The sequence below is a fragment of the Triturus cristatus genome, chromosome 2_1, assembly GCF_964204655.1.
Source record: "Triturus cristatus chromosome 2_1, aTriCri1.1, whole genome shotgun sequence".
Classification (NCBI taxonomy): Eukaryota; Metazoa; Chordata; class Amphibia; order Caudata; family Salamandridae; genus Triturus; species Triturus cristatus.
The window spans coordinates 29356343-29380123 of NC_140581.1; the positions used below are offsets into that span (position 1 = coordinate 29356343).

Below are 23781 nucleotides of genomic sequence, written 5' to 3' on the forward strand. Positions count from 1 at the left end.
TTCTTTCCAGAGATTTATTGTTTTACTGTCCATACCTCCCTCTTCTCCCAAATTAAAGTTGTTCAAATCCGTTGTATTACTTATTCTAGGAATAGAGTAAAATTTCAAAAGGATGGAGGGATTTGTAACAAACTTTCTTTGGATCTTTCGTGGTTCTAATCGGGTCGGTTATTTTTACTTCTGACAGTATCTTCTTCATAAAAAAATTGTCTGCCTCGTTGGTGTCGGAGAAAAAAAACCTAAAACTGTGATGTGCAAAGGATGCAAAGTAATATTCTCTTATATTTGGAAGGGACAACCCTCCTTGTACAGAAGGAAGGTATAAAATGTTACATGCAAGCCTAGGAGATTTTTTGGCCCAGAGAAAAGAGGAAATCAGGGCATCCACTTTTTTAAAAAAAGAGACCTGAATTACACAAAGTACAGCATCGAATAAAAAATTAAAAAGAGGTAGAACCAACATTCGTATTAGTGCTGCTCGCCCCATTGAAGACAGGGGTAATAAATTCCAATGCTCTAAAAGAGACCCAACCTTTTTTAACAGAGGTGAAAACTTCAATGAAAACAGATCTTCCAGATTGTCCGATATGAATATTCCCAAATACCTCTTTGGGGATGGGTTATATATTTGCCTAAATTCTGGTATTAAAGTGTCTACAGTGCAGTTTACTAGAATAATTTCCGTCTTGTTAACATTAATTTTATAACCCCCTAGTTTTTGGAAAACCGAGGATATTTTTAAAATTTTCAATTGGCTAGAGGGTTTAGAGTTTAAAAAAAGGGCAATATCATCGGCATATAATTTTATATTAGTCATGCCTGCTACTGGGACTGTTTCGGTCCGTATATTCCTAATCGCAATCGCCAAAGGTTCGATAAATAACGCGAATAGAATTGGCGACAGGGGACATCCCTGTCGCGTGCCTCTAGTGACCAGACATGTCCCGATATTAGAATTATTGATGATAATCTGTGCCCTAGAATTCATATATAGATTTTTTAAAATAATGATAAAAACCTCCGGGAAATTAAAACTGCAACAAGGCAGTCCCATGACACTAGATCGAAGGCCTTCTCCGCGTCTAAAAGCCAGATTTGAGCCTTCACTTTATTTGATTTAAAAAAAATCCAGTGCCTCCAATACAAACTTCGTGTTTGAATGGAGATGCCTGCCTGCAATAAAACCACACTGATCGTTGGCTACCATACATCCCACTATTTTATTCAATCGCTTTGCTAAAAGTTTTGTAAAAATTATATAGTCTGTATTCAGGAGACTTATGGGTCTATATGAATTTATATTCTCCTTGTCCTTTCCTTTTTTTAAAATGCTAACCCCCACAGCTAAATGGAAAGAGTCTGGCGGGGATCCTCCTTGGAGTAGGTCATTCAGTAAAAGTAAAAATTCTTTATGTAAGGTTCCTCCAAATTTTTTTAAAAATTCAGTAGGAAGACCATCATCACCGTTAGCCTTACCGTTGGGGAACGAGCTAATCACCTCAACTAATTCTAACACTGAGAATTCCTCTGTGAGGTATTTCTTGCCCCCATCATCTAATTTCGGTATTGGCAATTGCTCTAAGAACTCCCCAATAGAATCAGATGAGGCCCCTTCGGTCGCTTGATAGACTCCTTCATAGTGTTTTAAAAACAACTCGCCAATAGAGGCTGTGGTCTTAGCATGCAATTTAGTAATGGGGTTGATTAATTGATCTATTCTATTGCGAGCCTGCTTTTCTTTGGCTTGCCAGGCCAAGAGCTTCCCGGTGTATTCGCTCTCCTCATAGATCCTCTGGGCATAGAGATTACTATTAGTTTCACCTAGGTCATAGTAAAAGTCCCTCATCCTGCTCTTAGCCTCGTAAAATTTTTGCTCAGAGTGCGTTGATCTAACCCTATAGTGTTCTTGGGTTGCCTCCGTGAGATCAGTTTGAAGTTTTATTTTCTCCTCCTTTCTTGCCTTCTGCTTTGGAATTTCTTTAGATGTTATTAACCCACGAAGACTAGCCTTAAATGCATCCCAAATCGTATTTAATGGGGCAGTGCCTCTATTCTGTGCAAAAAACTGCTCGATAAATTCTTCAATGTCTGCACACCATTGAGGATCAAGGAGGTTAAGATTATTAAAAAAACACCTTCTAGCAGGGCTTATATCTTGTAATCCCAGCTTTACCTCCATGGAGACTGCCGCATGATCGGAGAAAGCATTAGAAAGATGTATATAATTATATAGCTCTAGAACATGAGAGGTTAAAAAAAAGTCTAATCTAGATGCAGAGTTATACTTTGCTGAGTGGCATGAATATTCTCGTTTAAGAGGATTAGAGAATCGCCAATGATCCATGATATCAAGGTCTGATTTACAAGTTTGGATAGCCAAAGCGGTTTGGGGTTTATTTTGTCGACGATCTTTTTTGGAGGAGTCCAATGAAGGATTCTGAAGAAAATTAAAGTCTCCCCCCTCAAAATATTAACCCAGGGAGCCCTGTTATGGCATTCTTTAACTGAAAAATTGGCAAAGAATCATCTAAAATTGGTGCATACATTGTAGCGAGAATTGTGTCTATGTTGTTTAATTTACCGTGTGCAATTGCCCATCTACCTCTATGGTCTGTGGCTGTGCCAGCCAAAGTAAAACCGACATGTTTTCCTATCAATATGCATACTCCTCTCTGTGCCAGCCCAGCTGAGGAAGATATCTTATGGCCGGCCCAGTTCTTCAAAATTTTATCTGAGTCATCCTGATCTCTATAATGTGTCTCTTGTAAATAGATAATGTCTGGGTTTACATTTTTTAACCAACATTCGATAGCATTTTTTTTATGAACACTGTTAAGACCATTTGTATTAAAAGAAATAAACTTCAACATACTATTAATTCTTTGAGAGGAGAATGATAAAACATGGAAAAAGGCAGCCGTGACAAATAAATAAAGCTAAAGGAATTTTAAACCTCAGCCTGAGCAGAAGAGCATTAAGCAACATATATAGATAAATAATCATACAAAAACTACCGCAAATAAACTCTTTGCTTTTCCTCTGTTATGTTTTAGCATGCTTGACCTGCGGAATTTAATGAATGTTGAGTTATTTAATGAATCCGATAATTATCTGATATGTTAAATACCTTCAAACTCGTAATTCGGACCCCTGCGTAAACAGACCCCTTGTGTGGTTTCTGAAGAGCTCTCGGTTGCCCAGCCCTCTTTCAGACAGAGTCTCTCCAGGTGAAGGCCAGTTCACCTTTGGCGAGACCGAAACTCTCCTCTTTGGCAACTCAGACTCAATCTGGGCGCACTCCAAGTGGCCTTCTAATTTGGATGACGGCCACCCCTAGTAAGGTGGCAAGAACTCTTGGGCGTCACGTCTGACGGCGGCATGGCCTTTGATGGCCAGATTGGCTCATTATCAGAGGGAAGGTTGTCAGTCTTTACTCTTCAGAGGCAATATTACCCTTCAGCATCTAATCTGACCTTGTGTTCTTCTTCGTCTCATCAAGCGCCTAGATTCTCTCGTGTATCAGGGGTGGTTGACGGCGCTACACAGTTTTCTGTTTTAAGTACCACCACTTAATACCCGCTGGTCGTGTGGTGTTTACAGTATCACCTTGACTCAGTGTCTGTGTCCGAATGTGTTCATTTCACAGCTCCTTGTGAGTCATAACTTCTCTGCAGTCCTCGTGCGGTTTGCGCTGAGGTTGCGTCCCAGTTGGTGTCTTCTTTCTTGCTTTGATTATTTTTGCAACAAGCGGAACAGCACACACAGAAATGTTCATCAAAGAAAGAGGCACAACTGTGGCAAGAGGGATAAGGCTGATAGAGAAGCAGCGCAGAAGCAGCCAGGAGGAAAGGACGAGACACGAGTGCCGGGGAGGCAGGAATGTGCTGCTCATCTTTAAATACACAAAGCTGCGTCCATGACGTCATGGCAGCTGGCCCTTCTCACACAGGAGCTCTCACACGTGCTGCTGCATGCCAGGGGTAGTTTGTGGATGACTCGCTGCTGAACGCCTTCAGCAATGTCATAGGAGCCAACCATGAAGGGTCTGTCGTTAGTCAACCGCAAAGGGTCTGTCGTTAGTCAACCGCAAAGGGTCTGTCGTTAGCTAACTGCAAAGGGTCTGTCATTAGTCAACCGCAAAGGGTCTGTATTTAGCCAACTGCGAAGGGTCTGTCTATAGCCCACTGTGAACGGTCTGTTGTTAGACAACCGCGAAGGGTCTGTCTATAGCTCTCTGCGAAGGGTCTGTCATTAGCCAACAATGAAGGGTCTGTCATTAGCCAGCCAATAAGGGTCTGTCATTTGCCAACTGCAAAGGGTCTGTCTTTAGCCAACCGGAAAAGGTCTGTCTTTAGCCAACTACGAAGGGTCTGCCTTTAGGCAACTGCAAAGGGTCTGTCTGTAGCCAACGTCATCCACCAAGGATCTGTCTTTAGCCAACTGCGAAGGGTTTGTCTTTAGACAACTGGGAAGGGTCTGTCTTTACTCAACCGCGATGGGTCTGTCTTTACTCAACCGCGATGGGTCAGTCTTTACTCAACCACGATGGGTCTGCCTTTACTCAACCGCGATGGGTCTGCCTTTACTCAACCGCGATGGGTCTGTCTTTACTCAACCGCGATGGGTCTGCCTTTACTCAACCGCGATGGGTCTGTCTTTACTCAACCGCGATGGGTCTGTCTTTACTCAACCGCGATGGGTCTGCCTTTAGTCAACTATGAAGAGTCTGCCTTTAGCCAACTGCGAAGGGTATGTTTCTAGCCAACTGCAAAGGGTCTGTCTTTAGCCAAACATGAAGGGTCTGTCTTTAGCCAACTGCAGAGGGTCTGTCTGTTACCTACAGTGAAGGGTCTGTCTTTAGTCATCCGCCAAGGGTCTGTCTTTAGCCAACCATGAAGGGTCTGTCTTTAGTGAACCGCAAAGGGTCTGCCTTTAGCCAACTGTGAAGGGTCTATCAGTCTGAGGTTTGGCTGGGTACATTGATGGTCACCTGATCTTCAGAGTTGTACGTCTGCCCAACCAGGAGTGACTCTACGGTACCATCAGGCTGAAGTCTGACTGGGTACCCTGATGGCCATCTGCTCTTCAGCGCTGTGTATCTGCCCAACCAGGAGTGACTCTATGGTACCATCTGTCTGAAGTCTGACTGGGTACCCTGATGGCCATCTGCTCTTCAGTGCTGTGTATCTGCCCAACCAGGAGTGAATCTATGGTACCATCAGGGTGAGGTTTGACTGGGTACCTTGAAGGTCACCTGATATTTAGAGTTGTACGTCTGCTCAACCAGGAGTGAATCAGGCTGAGGTTTAGCTGGATACCGCTTGCCAATAAACATTTCCAAGGGAAAGGTCTGAACACTAGTGAAAGAATGCATGGACCTCATGAGGTAGCAAAACAGCACCAGAAGGCACTAGGATTCCTCACCTTCTGAAGCTCAGTGTGATCAGAAAGTGATAACAGTGTGAATGGTGCCAGCATCTGGTACAAAAGTGGCTCTCAGAGCTGGCAGCGCGCCTAAGAGGCTGGCACTCTCAATGCAGACAGTGGTTGAGTGTCTCTGCGAGTCTCCCCAGCTGCTTGCGATCAGGTGGAAGCGCTGAGTATGTAATAAAAGACAAGTGTCTCTTTCAGTGGAAAACTCAACAACAAGAACTCGCCGGAGAGGCCTTGAGAGTGATACAAGCATGTCTGCCCAGTCCATTGTGCACCTCATCCTTGCAACAATCAGAAGCACACGGGTGTTGTGTCTGTCCCACACCAAGCAATGGAAACACCCCCTTCTCAGTAAAAGATTTAAAGCTGCTGCTAAGCACAGGTCTAGTGAGATGTGTGTCACAGGTCTAGTGAGATGTGTGTGCGTCTTCTCGGGCACACAGGTCTAGTGAGATGTGTGTGCGTCTTCTCGGGCACACAGGTCTAGTGAGATGTGTGTGTGTCTTCTCGGGCACACAGGTCTAGTGAGATGTGTGTGCGTCTTCTCGGGCACACAGGTCGAGTGAGATGTGTGTGAATCTTCTCGGGTTAGAGACATTGTTGGGTGTTTTTGTTGTCAGATTTGATTTCTTGTCAACTTCTTCGCTGTGGTTCTCTGAATAATATCGTATTTCTGTGACAGTTCAGCTTATAACAAGTGAAATATACAAATGCCCTCATGGCTGAAGTAACTGCTCGGTGGGTTGTGTAGTTGCGGCGGGTGGGTGGGGGTCCATTGGTACCAGAGAGCCCAGCATCGGTGCAGGATTTAGATAATGCATCCATTCACCCTTGAGGCTCTTCCACAAGTTGTCCAGATCCCTGCTGCTTCGAGGTGAACATTAATGTTATAACTTTCCCGCCCTCACAGCAGAGGTCACAGCGGGGGGGGGGGGGGGCTTGGCGTAAATCGCATGATTCCGTGTAGCGCAATCCTGCGGAATTACCCAGAAATTCTGGAAGACTACGCAGAATTGCGCGCGAAGGGTAATTCTACCTTTAGCTGTGTTTTCGTAGCGAACAAAATGCCCCCTCATCGCCGAGTTCAAATCACTCCCTAGGGTGCCTTCGGTGCGACTGTAACTCATGATTGAGGTCACCTGCATACCACATCCAATGCAGAGCGTGGGCATTGAGCCATGAAGGAGGTACACAAATGAGGGCCCGACACCATGTTGGTTTGTGTTATCAGCTTTCTTTCAGCCACAAGACAGCCCTGCAGAGTTAACGTGGGCAAGCAGAGACGGCTGTGGTGTTCTCCGGCTCCCGCCGTCACTAGACGGGACTGCAACCGCCGGGGGGGTCGCGACTAAGGGCCTATGATTGTATGCAAAACTCGGAGAACAAATAGTTGTTAACTTGGGTCTGCCGTCGTAGCCTCAGTGGCGTACGTACGCGCGCGACCGCCTTTTATTTCCTGAACACCACGTGACCTGACGCGTACGCATCAAGCGTATCGCGTCATGGTCACGACATTACATTCCTCCCCAACAAACATGAAGACCAAATTTACCTACAACATTCCGGACATTGGACTCCCCACCCGGCGCGCACCTTTATTAAAACATTTCAAAACCTCCAAACAACACATGGAAAAATCTTACGTGAGGTAGTCCTTGAGGCGACAGGAGGGCTCAGGATTACTCCGCAGGTGGTACTGCGACGCGCCCGGCCTTGTGAGTCTCCGGTATCACCACTTTGCTCCTCGACGGGGGTCGCAGTCTCGCGAGGCTGTCGCTCAGGACTCAGTGCTGTATCATACAACTCTCTCTGCGGAGATGACCGGGGAATGTCAGTTTCTCCAGTGTCCTCCATGGCCGGTTCCATCTCTCCGCCACCAGTGTCGACGTCTTCCACCTGCCTTGTGTTACGGGCATCACCCCCCTGGTCAGGGCCCGCTTCTTCCCTCTGCGGGTGATACCTTTTGAAATACGACACGTTTCTGGTTATTCTTTCTCTCCCACGAGTGGCAGTCACACAAGTTCCCTTGACGGACTACACCGTCCAAGGTTCCTTTTCAAAGTTCAAATGGAATTTGCTTCCCTGGGCTCGGTTCTTGAGCAGTACGGTGTCCCCTCGGCGGATGTTTGGTAGGGCGGCTCTTCGCCTAGTACTGACATGAGCGTGTGCTTTTCGGCGCCGGGCATCAATGGCACTGTCCTCGGGAGCTTCCGGTCGCCACTCAGGATGATGAGGGATCGTGTCATTGACTACTCTTCCCATCAGTAGATGTTCTGGAGCCACCCCGTGGTCGTCTGGGGTGTTTGGCTGTAACTCCGTAGAAAAGTGAATATGGCCAATTCTACAGATTGAGCCTTGTCATGTGCAATGCGTATCACTTTATTAAGTGTTCGCATGAATCTTTCAGCTTCCCCATTCGCTTGCGGCCAGCGTGGGGTGATCCGACGATGATGTATACCCAGCGCTTACAGGTAGGAGGCAAATTCTTGACTTTGGAAAGGGGATCCATTGTCGGTTCTTATTTCTTTCACGAGTCCATGGGCAGCCATGATCTTCTCGAGTTTTGGTATAACTTCAGTCGCACTGAGTGCCGACAGTATCTCCACTTCTGGATATTTGAGTGATCGTCAATGGCTACCAAGGTATGGCGTCCGTCTGGAAGACTACCAAAATCTACACTAACTCGGAACCAAGGAACCCTCGGCCGAGGTTCCACGATGACAGGGGCAGGTCGGGGTGCCTCCCCAGTGACCTGGCACGATGGGCACGCACGGACCGTGGCCTCTACCAGGTCATCCATTAGTGGGAACCAAACTTTTGTGCGAAGCCTTGATTTTGTTTTAACCATGCCTTGATGTCCTACATGGGCAAGGTCCACCACCCTCTGTGTTAGCGATGTAGGAATTACTAGCCGGTGTCCTCATAGCAGGCACCCTGTGTCATCCTCGGTGAGCTCATCCCGAACATGGTACAAACTGTCCATTATTCGTTGGGCCGTGGTTGTTAAACTCTTCCACTCCTCTTTCGCTTTATGCCAGCTACTGCTCCGGATAGCTCCCTTGCCGCGCTGCAGACACTCATCCTGGCCTGTGGCTTCCCGTAGACTGGCCATGGAGATGGGTAGGGGACAGGACCGAGCGGTGACACACCTAACATACTCCTCAGGGTCAACGGCCTCCTCCATTTCCTGGGCCGTGGCTTTCCGAGGATGGCGGGACAGGTAGTCGGCCGGATTCTTGGATCCGGGCTGATACTCTATTTTACAATTATAGTTCTGGAGTTGTAGCATCCACTTTTCAATCTGTGGCGGCGGCTTAGTTGAGGTCCCTGAGAAAAGCGCTACCAGTGGCTTGTGGTCTGTTGCTACTACAAACGGTTTTCCATACAAGTACAAATGAAAGTGGTGGCACCCCCAGTGAATAGCGATGGCTTCCTTTTCTATTTGTGAGTATCTCTCCTCCGTTGCGGTAAGGGACCTGCTGGCGAATGCCACGGGAGCCCACTCTTCTTGAGGGTTCCTTCTTTGCAGGAGTACAGCTCCTAGCCCAACCGGACCAGCATCCACGGCGACCAAGGTTAGCTTGGTGGGGTCAAAGAACGTCAGGGTCGTGGCTTCAGAGAGAGATTCCTTGATTTTCTCGAAGGCCTGGGCTTGTTCACTGCCCCACTTCCAGGTGGTGGACTCCTTGGTCAGTTCCCTCAGCGGTGCTGTCAGGTTGGCCAAATCTTGGATAAATCTTCCACAGTAATTTACCATCCCAAGGAAGCTGCGGACTTCCGTGACATTGGTGGGAGCGACGGCTTCTTTAATGTCCCGCACTTTCTCCGGATCAGGGTTTACCCCTTCCTTAGAGAATGTATAGCCAAAGAATTGTAGTTTGGTGCACAGGAACTCACATTTAACTCGGTGAAGAGGGAGGCCGGCATCTCGTATCTGTCGTAGCACTTGGAGCAGTCGCTCATTGTGTTCTTGAATAGTTTTGGCGTGGATCATAATGTCATCGCTGACATTGATTATCCCCGAGATGCCTGCAGTCAGCTCCTGTATTACATTTTGGAATACCTCTGCGGCGCTGGACACTCCAAAACTTAGCCTGGTGTATCTCCGGAGTCCCACATGTGTGGAGAACGTTGTGATGTTGCGGGAGGCTTCGTCCAACACTAGTTGGTGATATCCGGACCTGAGGTCCAATTTTGAAAACCAACATGCTCCTGCCATTTCTCCAATGAGATCATCTATCGTGGGAGTGATGTGACGTTCCCGTTTGATTGCGACGTTGGGAAGTCGCATGTCGACGCAGATTCTCACTGCGCCCGGCTGTTTGGGCTTCCGGGAGACTACGATGGGGGATACCCACGGAGTGGGACCGGACACCTTTTCAATTATTCCTGCTGCTTCTAGCTTCTTGAGTTCCTCTTCCACCAACGGCCTCAGGTGAAACGCTATCCGCCGATGTCGTAGGGCAACCGGCTGGACCGTTGGGTCGATGTGGAGGTGAATTTCCTTCCCTCGGAACTTCCCGATTCCACGGAAGACCTCCTCGAATTCGCCTAGGATGTGCTGCAGGGATTCCTGGTGTACTCCGAAAGCAAATGTCACGACTCCCAGGTCCTCGGCCGCTCGGCATCCCAGTAGCATGCCCTGATCGTCTTCTGTGACGTAGATGTTGGTGGTAACCGACTGCGTGCCGTGGGAAATGACCGTCCGGAACCGTCCACGTATTTTCAACGGGGCTTCCTGGCCATACACAAACACTGTTATCATTGAGGGATGTAGAGTCGGCTTCGGGTGCATCGTGCTGTGTAGGGCTGCGGCCATGATGTTAATAGTGGCACCGGTGTCCACAACTGCGGTGACCTCCTGCGACCCTACTCGGATACTGCATTGTGGTAGGCGTCTTGCCTTGCGGGTGGCGGTGCCAATCATGTGGATTTTGTGCACCACTCTCTCTTCCTCCTCATCGTCATCCATGTTGCTGGGTACTGGATCTTCTTCCTTGACAGTGTTCGCCGATTGGCGAGGCCTGCGGTACTTCTTTGACCGGCATACCTTTTCGAAATGATTGAATCTTCCGCATCTCGAGCATCTTTTGTCTTTTGCAGGACACTCCGCTGCTTCGTGCGGCGATCCCCCACAGTATCCACACGACTTTGGTTGTCCTGGGGAGGGAGTTCCCGCTCCTTTCCTGCCCCACTTCTGTGTGGGTCTGGCCGACACCGCGTTTACAGGTTCAGTCTTCACTGGCGCTTGAAGAACGGCTTCCATGTGCGCTGCCCGCGCTTTCAACAGCTCTTTGGTCCGACGCATCGTCAGGATTTCCGCCAACGGCTTCCCGGACTCTTCCAGTATGCGCTCTCGCAGTTTGGCTGATGTGCAACCCTGAATGATCTGCCCTCTGATTTCTTCCGTCTCATCCCGGAACCCACACATGGCTGCAAGGTTCTTCAGGCGGGTGTGATACGTGTCAAGTGATTCCTCCGGAAGCTGGCGCGCTTGCCGGAAGATGAACCTCTCATAATCGCGGTTGGCCATGGGTTCGAAGTGTTCATTAAGGGCGGCTATCAGTGTCAGGTGTGTTATGGGAGTGGCCTCCGCTAGCGTCTTGACAATGTTGTGAATGTCTTTTCCACTCTGTGGACTTTGGTGGCCTCGATAAATATGCGCAGCCGATCTTCCCAGTCCTTCCACTTTGCCGCAATCGAAGACGGTGACCCTTCTACTATGAAGGGTTCTATTGGCGGTATCGTGGCCATGGCTCTTTCGCAGCGCTGTGTGTGGTCCTCCCCGGCCTCTGTGTGTGTGTGTGTCCTGCTGGTCGTGCCTCTAGCCCTCGCGGGTCTTCCCCTCCACCGGGCGCTCCCTCTGTGTCCTCGTGTGCTTGGGGATTTCCCCTTTTCACCGTGCCTGCCCCTGACTGATGGGTCACCCTCCTAAGTGAAGTTTGGAAATACTAGGCCACTGTGCTCTGATGTGAGCTCATTCAGACTTCCTAACAGTTGGGGCCACAGTCACTCAGCCACTGGTACTCACAGGGTATTTCAGGGGTTGGCCTCCCCTTCTGTGGTTAAGATTGGCAGCACTTGCAGGGCGTACTCGCGTTGGGGCACTACGATCAGCTCTCCTCCAGGCCTGGACCACGTGGCTGGCAGTTCAATGACTCACGCGCCTCTTGCGCGAAACCTGCAGCGCCCCTGCCAGTCAGCACGATCGTTCCGCGCACCAGGCTTCACGATGGGCAGAAGAATCCGCCCTCCGCGCTGGGGCACGAGCACCACGAGCCAAGAGCAGCGCTCGTGGCCGCCACACCAGCGCACCACGCGAGGGCACGCCCGCCCTCGTCGCCAGTTTGTGTGGTGTTCTCCAGCTCCCGCCGTCACTAGACGGATCTGCAACCACCGGGGGGGTCGCGACTAAGGGCCTATGATTGTATGCAAAACACGGAGACCAAATAGTTGTTAACTTGGGTCCGCCGTCGTAGCCTCAGTGGCTTAAGTACGCGCGCGACCGCCTTTTATTTCCTGAACACCACGTGACCTGACGCGTACGCATCAGGCGTATCGCGTCATTGTCACGACATTACAGACGGCCAGTGTCAGGTGCGGTTCTCCTAGGAAAGGGGAGGGCGGGAAAAATAATGGATTATACAAATCCATCAATTGAGGCCATAGATAGGTTTATCAGTGCATCATTTTAATCAAAAACGTTTTCTTTTAGAATATATGGATAGACTGTCTTGCATGCCCGTGTATCACCATCTCAATCCTTGAATATCCGCAGTATGCCAGGAACTGCCACCATCATGCCAGGGCCACCATTATACTGGTGGTGGGCACCATCATGTCACAGATGCTCACCCTATGCCAGGAATTACCACAGCTATGCTTGGGCTAGCATTTTGCCGGGGGTGGAAGCTATCATGGAATGGATGCCCACTAAATGCCAAGTACTACCCCATTTATGCATGTCAGCCTTTCACAAGGAGTAGGTGCCAACATGCCATGGATGCCCACACAATATGCCCATAATCAACACCATTATGTCATAGCCAGCATTGTCTCTAGAATGTGTTCAACCTATTTATTCTCTGACTGATGCAACAGAAGTATAAAAACACAGACATGCACACACAGTAGCAGCAGTATATACACACAGACATGCACACACAGCAGCAGCAGTATATACACACAGACATGCACACACAGCAGCAGTATATACACACAGACATGCACACACAGCAGCAGCAGTATATACACACAGACATGCAAACACAGCAGCAGCAGTATGTACACACAGACATGCACACACAGCAGCAGTATATACACACAGACATGCACACACAGCAGCAGCAGTATATACACACAGACATGCACACACAGCAGCAGTATATACACACAGACATGCAAACACAGCAGCAGTATATACACACAGACATGCACACACAGCAGCAGCAGTATATACACACAGACATGCACACACAGCAGCAGTATATACACACAGACATGCACACACAGCAGCAGCAGTATATACACACAGACATGCACACACAGCAGCAGCAGTAGATACACACAGACATGCAAACACAGCAGCAGTATATACACACAGACATGCACACACAGCAGCAGCAGTATATACACACAGACATGCACACACAGCAGCAGTATATACACACAGACATGCACACACAGCAGCAGCAGTATATACACACAGACATGCAAACACAGCAGCAGTATATACACACAGACATGCACACGCAGCAGCAGCATATACACACAGACATGCACACACAGCAGCAGTATATACACACAGACATGCACACACAGCAGCAGCAGTATATACACACAGACATGCACACACAGAAGCAGTATATACACACAGACATGCACACACAGCAGCAGTATATACACACAGACATGCACACACAGCAGCAGCAGTATATACACACAGACATGCACACACAGCAGCAGTATATACACACAGACATGCACACACAGCAGCAGCAGTATATACACACAGACATGCACACACAGAAGCAGTATATACACACAGACATGCACACACAGCAGCAGTAGTATTTACTCAGACACGCACACACAGCAGCAGTAGTATATACACACAGACATGCACACACAGCATCAGCAGTATATACACACAGACATGCACACACAGCAGCAGCAGTATATACCCACAGACATGCACACACAGCAGCAGCAGTATATACCCACAGACATGCACACACAGCAGCAGCAGTATATACACACAGCCATGCACACACAGCAGCAGTATATACACACACACATGCACACACAGCAGCAGCAGTATATACACACAGACATGCACACACAGCAGCAGTATATACACACAGACATGCACACACAGCAGCAGTATATACACACAGACATGCACACACAGCAGCAGCATATACACACAGACATGCACACACAGCAGCAGCAGTATATACACACAGACATGCACACACAGCAGCAGTATATACACACAGACATGCACACACAGCAGCAGCAGTATATACACACAGACATGCACACACAGCAGCAGTATATACACACAGACATGCACACACAGCAGCAGCAGTATATACACACAGACATGCACACACAGCAGCAGTATATACACACAGACATGCACACACAGCAGCAGCAGTATATACACACAGACATGCAAACACAGCAGCAGCAGTATGTACACACAGACATGCACACACAGCAGCAGTATATACACACAGACATGCACACACAGCAGCAGCAGTATATACACACAGACATGCACACACAGCAGCAGTATATACACACAGACATGCAAACACAGCAGCAGTATATACACACAGACATGCACACACAGCAGCAGCAGTATATACACACAGACATGCACACACAGCAGCAGTATATACACACAGACATGCACACACAGCAGCAGCAGTATATACACACAGACATGCACACACAGCAGCAGCAGTATATACACACAGACATGCAAACACAGCAGCAGTATATACACACAGACATGCACACACAGCAGCAGCAGTATATACACACAGACATGCACACACAGCAGCAGTATATACACACAGACATGCACACACAGCAGCAGCAGTATATACACACAGACATCCAAACACAGCAGCAGTATATACACACAGACATGCACACACAGCAGCAGCAGTATATACACACAGACATGCACACACAGCAGCAGTATATACACACAGACATGCACACACAGCAGCAGCAGTATATACACACAGACATGCACACACAGAAGCAGTATATACACACAGACATGCACACACAGCAGCAGTATATACACACAGACATGCACACACAGCAGCAGCAGTATATACACACAGACATGCACACACAGCAGCAGTATATACACACAGACATGCACACACAGCAGCAGCAGTATATACACACAGACATGCACACACAGAAGCAGTATATACACACAGACATGCACACACAGCAGCAGTAGTATTTACACAGACACGCACACACAGCAGCAGTAGTATATACACACAGACATGCACACACAGCAGCAGCAGTATATACACACAGACATGCACACACAGCAGCAGCAGTATATACCCACAGACATGCACACACAGCAGCAGCAGTATATACACACAGACATGCACACACAGCAGCAGTATATACACACACACATGCACACACAGCAGCAGCAGTATATACACACAGACATGCACACACAGCAGCAGTATATACACACAGACATGCACACACAGCAGCAGTATATACACACACACATGCACACACAGCAGCAGCAGTATATACACACAGACATGCACACACAGCAGCAGTATATACACACACACATGCACACACAGCAGCAGCAGTATATACACACAGACATGCACACACAGCAGCAGTATATACACACAGACATGCACACACAGCAGCAGCAGTATATACACACAGACATGCACACACAGCAGCAGTAGTATTTACACAGACACGCACACACAGCAGCAGTAGTATATACACACAGACATGCACACACAGCAGCAGCAGTATATACACACAGACATGCACACACAGCAGCAGCAGTATATACACACAGACATGCACACACAGCAGCAGCAGTATGTACACACAGACATGCACACACAGCAGCAGCAGTATATACCCACAGACATGCACACACAGCAGCAGTATATACACACACACATGCACACACAGCAGCAGCAGTATATACACACAGACATGCACACACAGCAGCAGTATATACACACAGACATGCACACACAGCAGCAGTATATACACACAGACATGCACACACAGCAGCAGCATATACACACAGACATGCACACACAGCAGCAGCAGTATATACACACAGACATGCACACACAGCAGCAGTATATACACACAGACATGCACACACAGCAGCAACAGTATATACACACAGACATGCACACACAGCAGCAGTATATACACACAGACATGCACACACAGCAGCAGCAGTATATACACACAGACATGCACACACAGCAGCAGTATATACACACACACATGCACACACAGCAGCAGCAGTATATACACACAGACATGCACACACAGCAGCAGTACATACACACAGACATGCACACAAAGCAGCAGCATACATACAAGATAATGTCTTACTTAAATTTTGCAAACTTTTGCTTGAAAGGTGAATGGCTTGCTGTAAGTGCCCTCAGATTTCCAACAACAATCCCTTCTGCTCCCAGCTCTGGTTGCTTCCATGTGGCAGACTGTGCATCATGCAGCGCAGAGCCTGACATTCAGTCCATCACTTCTCTTGAGTTTGAGGCCCTGCACCAGGCTATGGACTGGCAATGACCAAGGGTGTACAAATGCAACACTTTGAATTTACAACTTTGGCTGTCGAGAATCAATGTGATGCATAAACACGGCTCAGTGAGGTAAAACTTGTTCCTGACATCCGCAGGACACAAGTTCCAATCCTAGATAGGCCTACTCAGCTTTACATCCATCCGAGGTCGGTAAATTGAGTGTCATTAATTTGGTTATGGTAACAGGTGTGATTTACAATGCTTGGGAATAGCTGAAGTGTGGCATGGGCTTTATATGAAAACAAAGTCGTCATTATTATTAAAAAAAACACTTTAGTGGAAAAGTTGCCTAACCAAAATGATTGTGTGAAGCCTTTTTGTGGTTGAGCTTTAAAATCATGTAACCTAGAACAACGCTTAACCCAGAGGGTCACCGTCCTATTGGAGGGAGGCCATGTCATGCATTTTCTGTCTCTTTGTAGGTGACTGGATACTACAACGGAATCAGCAAATCAATTAACTGGATTGGAAAACCCATCCAGTGGGTGAAGGGGTCCCCGCCCTTGGACAATCCGCCATGTGTCTTCAACACTGACGATCCTTTCTGCAAACAAAGTAGGTTATCCTTGTACGGGTGGCGGTTCTGCTGTGCATGATGAATGGTGCAGTGAGAAGGAAACAAATGGGGAAATGGTCCTTTACAAAGACAGATTCTGATATACCCTGAATAACTCCCCCACCTCTTGAGATTTCTCCAGGCCTCCTTGTCTTGATATGTCACAAAACCTTCAGCTCTAGGATGTCTCAATCCTTCCAGCTCTTCCAATGTCTGAAGACCTTGAGCTGTTCAGAAGTCTCAACACTTCCAGTTCTTGATATCTCTCAAGACTTTTAGCTCTTGACGAGTATCAAAACCATCTGCTCTTGAGATGTTTCAAGACCCTTCGCTCTTGAGATGTTTCAAGACCCCTTGCTCTCGAGATGTTTCAAGACCCCTCGCTCTTGAGATGTTTCAAGACCCCTCGCTCTTGAGATGTTTCAAGACCCCTCGCTCATGAGATGTTTCAAGACCCTTCCCTCTTGAGATGTTTCAAGACCCCTCGCTCTTGAGATGTTTCAAGACCCCTCACTCTTGAGATGTTTCAAGACCCTTCCCTCTTGAGATGTTTCAAGACCCCTCGCTCTTGAGATGTTTCAAGACCCCTCGCTCTTGAGATGTTTCAAGACCTTTAGCTCTTGAGATGTTTCAAGACCCCTCACTCTTGAGATGTTTCAAGACCCCTTGCTCTTGAGATGTTTCAAGACCCCTCGCTCTCGAGATGTTTCAAGACCCTTCCCTATTGAGATGTTTCAAGACCCCTTGATCTTGAGATGTTTCAAGACCCCTCGCTCTTGAGATGTTTCAAGACCCTTCGCTCTTGAGATGTTTCAAGACCCTTCGCTCTTGAGATGTTTCAAGACCCTTCGCTCTTGAGATGTTTCAAGACCCCTCACTCTTGAGATGTTTCAAGACCCCTTGCTCTTGAGATGTTTCAAGACCCCTCGCTCTCGAGATGTTTCAAGACCCTATCTTCTTGAGATGTTTCAAGACCCCTCACTCTTGAGATGTTTCAAGACCCCTCACTCTTGAGATGTTTCAAGACCCCTCGCTCTTGAGATGTTTCAAGACCCTTCGCTCTTGAGATGTTTCAAGACCCCTCACTCTTGAGATGTTTCAAGACCCCTTGTTCTTGAGATGTTTCAAGACCCCTCGCTCTCGAGATGTTTCAAGACCCCTCGCTCTCGAGATGTTTCAAGACCCCTTGTTCTTGAGATGTTTCAAGACCCCTCGCTCTCGAGATGTTTCAAGACCCTTCCCTCTTGAGATGTTTCAAGACCCCTCGCTCTTGAGATGTCTCAGAACCTCCAGCTCTAGAGATGTCTCAACCCTTCCTGCACTTGATATGTATCAAAACCATCTGCTCTTTTGATGCCCCAAAACCTCTTAGTCTTGAGATACCTCAAAACCTCCAGCTCTTGAGATGACTCAAGACTTCCAGCTTTTTGGATGTCTCAAGACCTTGAGCTGTTCAGATGTTTCAACACTGATTTAGAAGGCAGACTATAGATTGTGGTGACATCTGTTTTCCAAACAATCAAGCATTTGAAAATATGTCTAGGAGAACAGTTGATCCAGATCTAATGTCTTTTTTCTCTTAGCTGATAAGAAAGCAATTTTCTTACATGTTCTCCCTTTTTTGCAATTTGTGCATATAATGAATATTAGATTTGTAACCTTTTTAACCCTGCTGTATATTTGTAATCCTTGTAAGTGTATGTGACTATTGATTGTTATTGTGATGATAAATTTTGTCATATTGAAATAAATATCTATAAATCATGTGAACACTTGATCGGGTTCAGGTTTTAGTGTTTTGTTCTGATGATTGATTGTTTTTGTTGTGAGCCATTGTGTGGAATTGTATACGTGCCGAAAGGGGGAAACTTTTTTTGACTACAGATGTTTCAACACTCCAGTTCTTATTTTGTCTCAACACTTGTAGCTCTTGACATTATTTTTTTTGCAGAGTTTTATATAGCGCGAACTTGACCCGAATCGGGTATCAGAGCACTTTACATAGCACCAGTTACGTTACATGAGGAACACACATTCATTTTTGTTAGGCACGAGGAGATTAAGTGATTTGCCCAGAATCACAGGATGTTCAGCATCATTGCCGAGACTCGAACCGAGTTCCCCAGGATCGAGGTCGACCGCCCTAGCCGTTAGGCCAACTCCTCTCCCCAATGTATCAAAACCTCCAGCTCTTGAGATGTCTCAAAACCTCCAGCTCTTTGGATGCCTCGGGACCCCTCACTTGTGAGATGTCTATTCACTTCCAGCTCCTGATGTCTGCCTGGCATGGGCTTGCTTATGTTATGCCTGGAGAGTGCTCTAGGAGGTAGACATGCCCGGAGAACTTCTTCTCAACTTTGACCTCTGGGACTGAGAGACACTAGTGTTGGTTTCATGTTGTTGAATCTGGCAAATGACTCAGCCGTGCTCCTAAGCAGCTACCTTTAAAGTGCAGACAGTGAACCCAGTGGCCAGCCATGATGTTAGAATAAATCAATCTCTGCTAAGCTTCACTGTGTGGTGTAGAGTCTGTCCTGATGTCAAGGCAATACTGACAAGGGCCCTGTCTGTCTGCCTCCGTCTCCCCATAGAAAGTAGAAAGACTTATTAAAAGGAGTATTTTTAAGGTGGGGCAAACCCAAGTCTTCCTAGTGGGAGACACTGTAGAGGCTTCTACAAGGTCACACCTCCTGAGTGTCTACAATCCCTGCACTCTGTTGTTCTGTGGTCTTTCCTAAAGATGCATACCAGTAATCTGTTGCGGTTTAACTGAGCCTGCAGTTCCAGGCTCCCTCAGTGGGTAGCCTTGCTGGAACGAAGTGAGCGATGGGTACCTGGTTCCAGGATCTTGGACACTATAGTTCTGATGCTTCAAGTAGGAGGCAGCCACTTAGCACAGATGCAATCTGTATGAAACATACATTCCCACTGTAACTGGTCTCTTCCAGAGATGGCCTGTGTACTGGCTGTAGAAGTTGTACAGACCATGCAGATCTGATGTCATGGTAGCTGGCATGGCATGATGCATGGATGTATCAGTGGAAGGCTTAGAGAGCCTGTGGGTTCTGCCTCCCCCATATGAGAGGGAAGGACTCTTGTAGGAGCCTTACAGCCAGAGAAAGCTAGGAAGCCCTTCAGATACTCACTTCTTTAGGAAAGGTAGGAAAAGGCACCAGGCTCAAGGGTGCAAGAAAAGAGAATGGACTGTAGGAAGTCTGTGTCTCTAAGGTAAAGAGAGGGGTATCTATGAGGAGAGGACTTCCTGGCAGAAGCTCTTATAGAAGAAAACCAGTAGGGGAGGGAGCAGCTGGGCTGCCTCGGGTAGGAGTATGTCACAGTGAGTGACGCAATGGGTCTTTCTGAACAGGTTTATGTCAGAGCGAGTAAATGGCACGGTTCTCTCAGATAGAATTATATCAGACAAGTGATAGCAGAATACTTCTCACATCCAGTTATAGAAAGGCAAGGAGATCAGAGCCACCCTGGGGAACAACATACCAAAGAGAGTGAAGCCATATGGCTCCCACCAACCAGAGTCACTCAATACCGCACATTGAGTTGGAAATATGTGAGAGGGAGTGCATCATCAGGGCTCCCTCAGACTGGGTTATATCACAGCGTGAGTGTATCAGCCGGGCTCCCTCAGACTGGGTTATACCACAGCGTGAGTGTATCAGCCGGGCTCCCTCAGACTGGGTTATATCACATTGTGAGTGCATCATCAGGGCTCCCTCAGACTGGGTTCTATCACAGTGTGAGTGCATTATCAGGGCTCCCTCAGACTGGGTTATATCATAGCGTGGGTGTATCATCAGGGCTCCCTCAGACTGGGTTATACCACAGCGTGAGTGCATCTGCTGGGCTCCCTCAGACTGGGTTATATCACAGTGTGAGTGCATCATCAGGGCTCCCTCGGACTGGGTTATATCACAGCGTGAGTGTATCATCAGGGCTCCCTCAGACTGGGTTATATCACAGTGTGAGTGCATCATCAGGGCTCCCTCAGACTGGGTTATATCACAGCGTGAGTGTATCTGCCGGGCTCCCTCAGACTGGGTTATACCACAGCGTGAGTGTATCCGCAGGGCTCCCTCAGACTGGGTTATATCACAGTGGGAGTGCATCATCAGGGTTCCCTCGGACTGGTTTGTATCACAGCGTGGGTGCATCAGCAGGGCTCCCTCAGACTGGGTTATATCACAGTGTGAGTGCATCAACAGGGCTCCCTCAGACTGGGTTATATCACAGTGTGAGTGCATCATCAGGGCTCCCTCGGACTGGGTTACATCACAGCGTGGGCTCCCTCAGACTGGGTTATATCACAGTGTGAGAGCATCAGGAGTACTCCTTCAGACTGGGTTATATCACAGCGTGGGCTCCCTCAGACAGGGTTATATCACAGTGTGAGAGCATCAGGAGTACTCCTTCAGACTGGGTTATGTCACAGCGTGAGTCTATCAGCAGCGCTCCTTCATACTGGGTTATATCACAGCGTGAGTGTATCAGCCGGGCTCCCTCAGACTGGGTTATATCACAGCGTGGGTGTATCAGCCGGGCTCCCTCAGACTGGGTTATATCACAGCATGAGTGTATCAGCCAGGCTCCCTCTAACTGGGTTATATCACAGTGTGAGTGCATCATCAGGGCTCCCTCAGACCGGGTTATATCACAGCGTGGGTGCATCAGGAGTACTCCTTCAGACTGGGTTATATCACAGTGTGAGTGCATCAGCAGGGCTCCCTCAGACTGGGTTATATCACAGCGTGAGTGTATCATCAGGGCTCCCTCGGACTGGGTTATATCACAGTGTGAGTTCATCATCAGGGCTCCCTCAGACCGGGTTATATCACAGCGTGGGTGCATCAGGAGTACTCCTTCAGACTGGGTTATATCACAGTGTGAGTGCATCAGCAGGGCTCCCTCAGACTGGGTTATATCAAAGTGTTAGAGCATCAGGAGTACTCCTTCAAACTGGGTAATATCACAGCGTGAGTCTATCAGCAGCGCTCCTTCAGACTGGGTTATATCACAGCATGAGTGTATCAGCCGAGGTCTCTCAGACTGGGTTATATCACAGTGAGAGTGCATCATCAGGGCTCCCTCGGACTGGGTTATATCACAGCGTGGGTGCATCAGCAGGGCTCCCTCAGACTGGGTTATATCACAGTGTGAGTGCATCATCAGGGCTCCCTCGGACTGGGTTACATCACAGCGTGGGCTCCCTCAGACTGGGTTATATCACAGTGTGAGAGCATCAGGAGTACTCCTTCAGACTGGGTTATATCACAGCGTGGGCTCCCTCAGACTGGGTTATATCACAGTGTGAGAGCATCAGGAGTACTCCTTCAGACTGGGTTATGTCACAGCGTGAGTCTATCAGCAGCGCTCCTTCGTACTGGGTTATATCACAGCGTGAGTGTATCAGCTGGGCTCCCTCAGACTGGGTTATATCACATCGTGGGTGTATCATCAGGGCTCCCTCAGACTGGGTTATATCACAGCATGAGTGTATCAGCCAGGCTCCCTCAAACTGGGTTATATCACAGTGTGAGTTCATCATCAGGGCTCCCTCAGACCGGGTTGTATCACAGCGTGGGTGCATCAGGAGTACTCCTTCAGACTGGGTTATATCACAGTGTGAGTGTATCATCAGGGCTCCCTCAGACTGGGTTATATCACAGCGTGAGTGTAGCAGCAGGGCTCCCTCGGACTGGCTTATATCACAGTGTGAGTGCGTCAGCTAGGCCCCCTGGCACTGGGTTATATCACAGCGTGAGTGTACAAGCCTGGCTCCCTCAGACTGGGTTATATCACAGTGTGAGTGCATCATCAGGGCTTCCTCGGACTGGGTTATATCACAGCGTAAGTGCATCATCAGGGCTCCCTTGGACTGGGTTATATTGCAGTGTGGGTGTATCAGCCTGGCTCCCTCAGACTGGGTTATATCACAGCGTGAGTGCATCATCAGGGCCCCCTTGAACTGGGTTATATTGCAGCGAAAGTGCATCATCAGGGCTCCCTTGGGCTGGGTTATATCGCACAGAAAGTGCATCTGCTGGGCTCCCTCGGACTGGGTTATATCGCAGCGTGAGTGCATCTGCTGGGCTCCCTCGGAATGGGTTATATCACAGCGTGAGGGCATCTGCTGAGCTGGGCCCCTTGGCACCGGGATATATTACAGCATGAGTGCATCAGCCGGGCTCCCTCGAACTGGGTTATATCACAGCATGAGAGCATCATCAGGGCTCTCCTGGAGTGAGTTATACCGCAGCGTAAGTGCATCTGCTGGGTGCCCTCGGATTGGGTTATACCGCAGCGTAAGTGCATCTGCTGGGCTCCCTTCGACTGGGTTATATTGCAGCGTAAATGAATCTGCTGGGATCCCTTGGACTGGGTTATATCACAGCGTGAGTGTATCATCAGGGCTCCCTCGGACTGGGTTATATCACAGTGTGAGTTCATCATCAGGGCTCCCTCAGACCGGGTTGTATCACAGCGTGGGTGCATCAGGAGTACTCCTTCAGACTGGGTTATATCACAGTGTGAGTGTATCATCAGGGCTCCCTCAGACTGGGTTATATCACAGCGTGAGTGTAGCAGCAGGGCTCCCTCGGACTGGCTTATATCACAGTGTGAGTGCGTCAGCTAGGCCCCCTGGCACTGGGTTATATCACAGCGTGAGTGTACAAGCCTGGCTCCCTCAGACTGGGTTATATCACAGTGTGAGTGCATCATCAGGGCTTCCTCGGACTGGGTTATACCGCAGCGTAAGTGCATCTGCTGGGCACCCTCGGATTGGGTTATACCGCAGCGTAAGTGCATCTGCTGGGCTCCCTTCGACTGGGTTATATTGCAGCGTAAATGAATCTGCTGGGCTCCCTTGGACTGGGTTATATCACAGCATGAGTGTATCATCAGGGCTCCCTC

The 23781-nt window shown here is 48.3% G+C and overlaps 1 protein-coding gene across 1 annotated transcript in view; it reads left to right on the forward strand.

Moving 5' to 3' along the window:
* Positions 1-23781, forward strand: part of NPR2 (natriuretic peptide receptor 2) — a 571736-nt gene that overhangs the window by 346202 nt on the left and 201753 nt on the right. The window contains exon 6 of the mRNA XM_085627733.1: positions 16721-16853. Coding sequence (XP_085483859.1) covers positions 16721-16853 — 133 coding nt within the window. The remainder of the gene's footprint in view (positions 1-16720; positions 16854-23781) is intronic.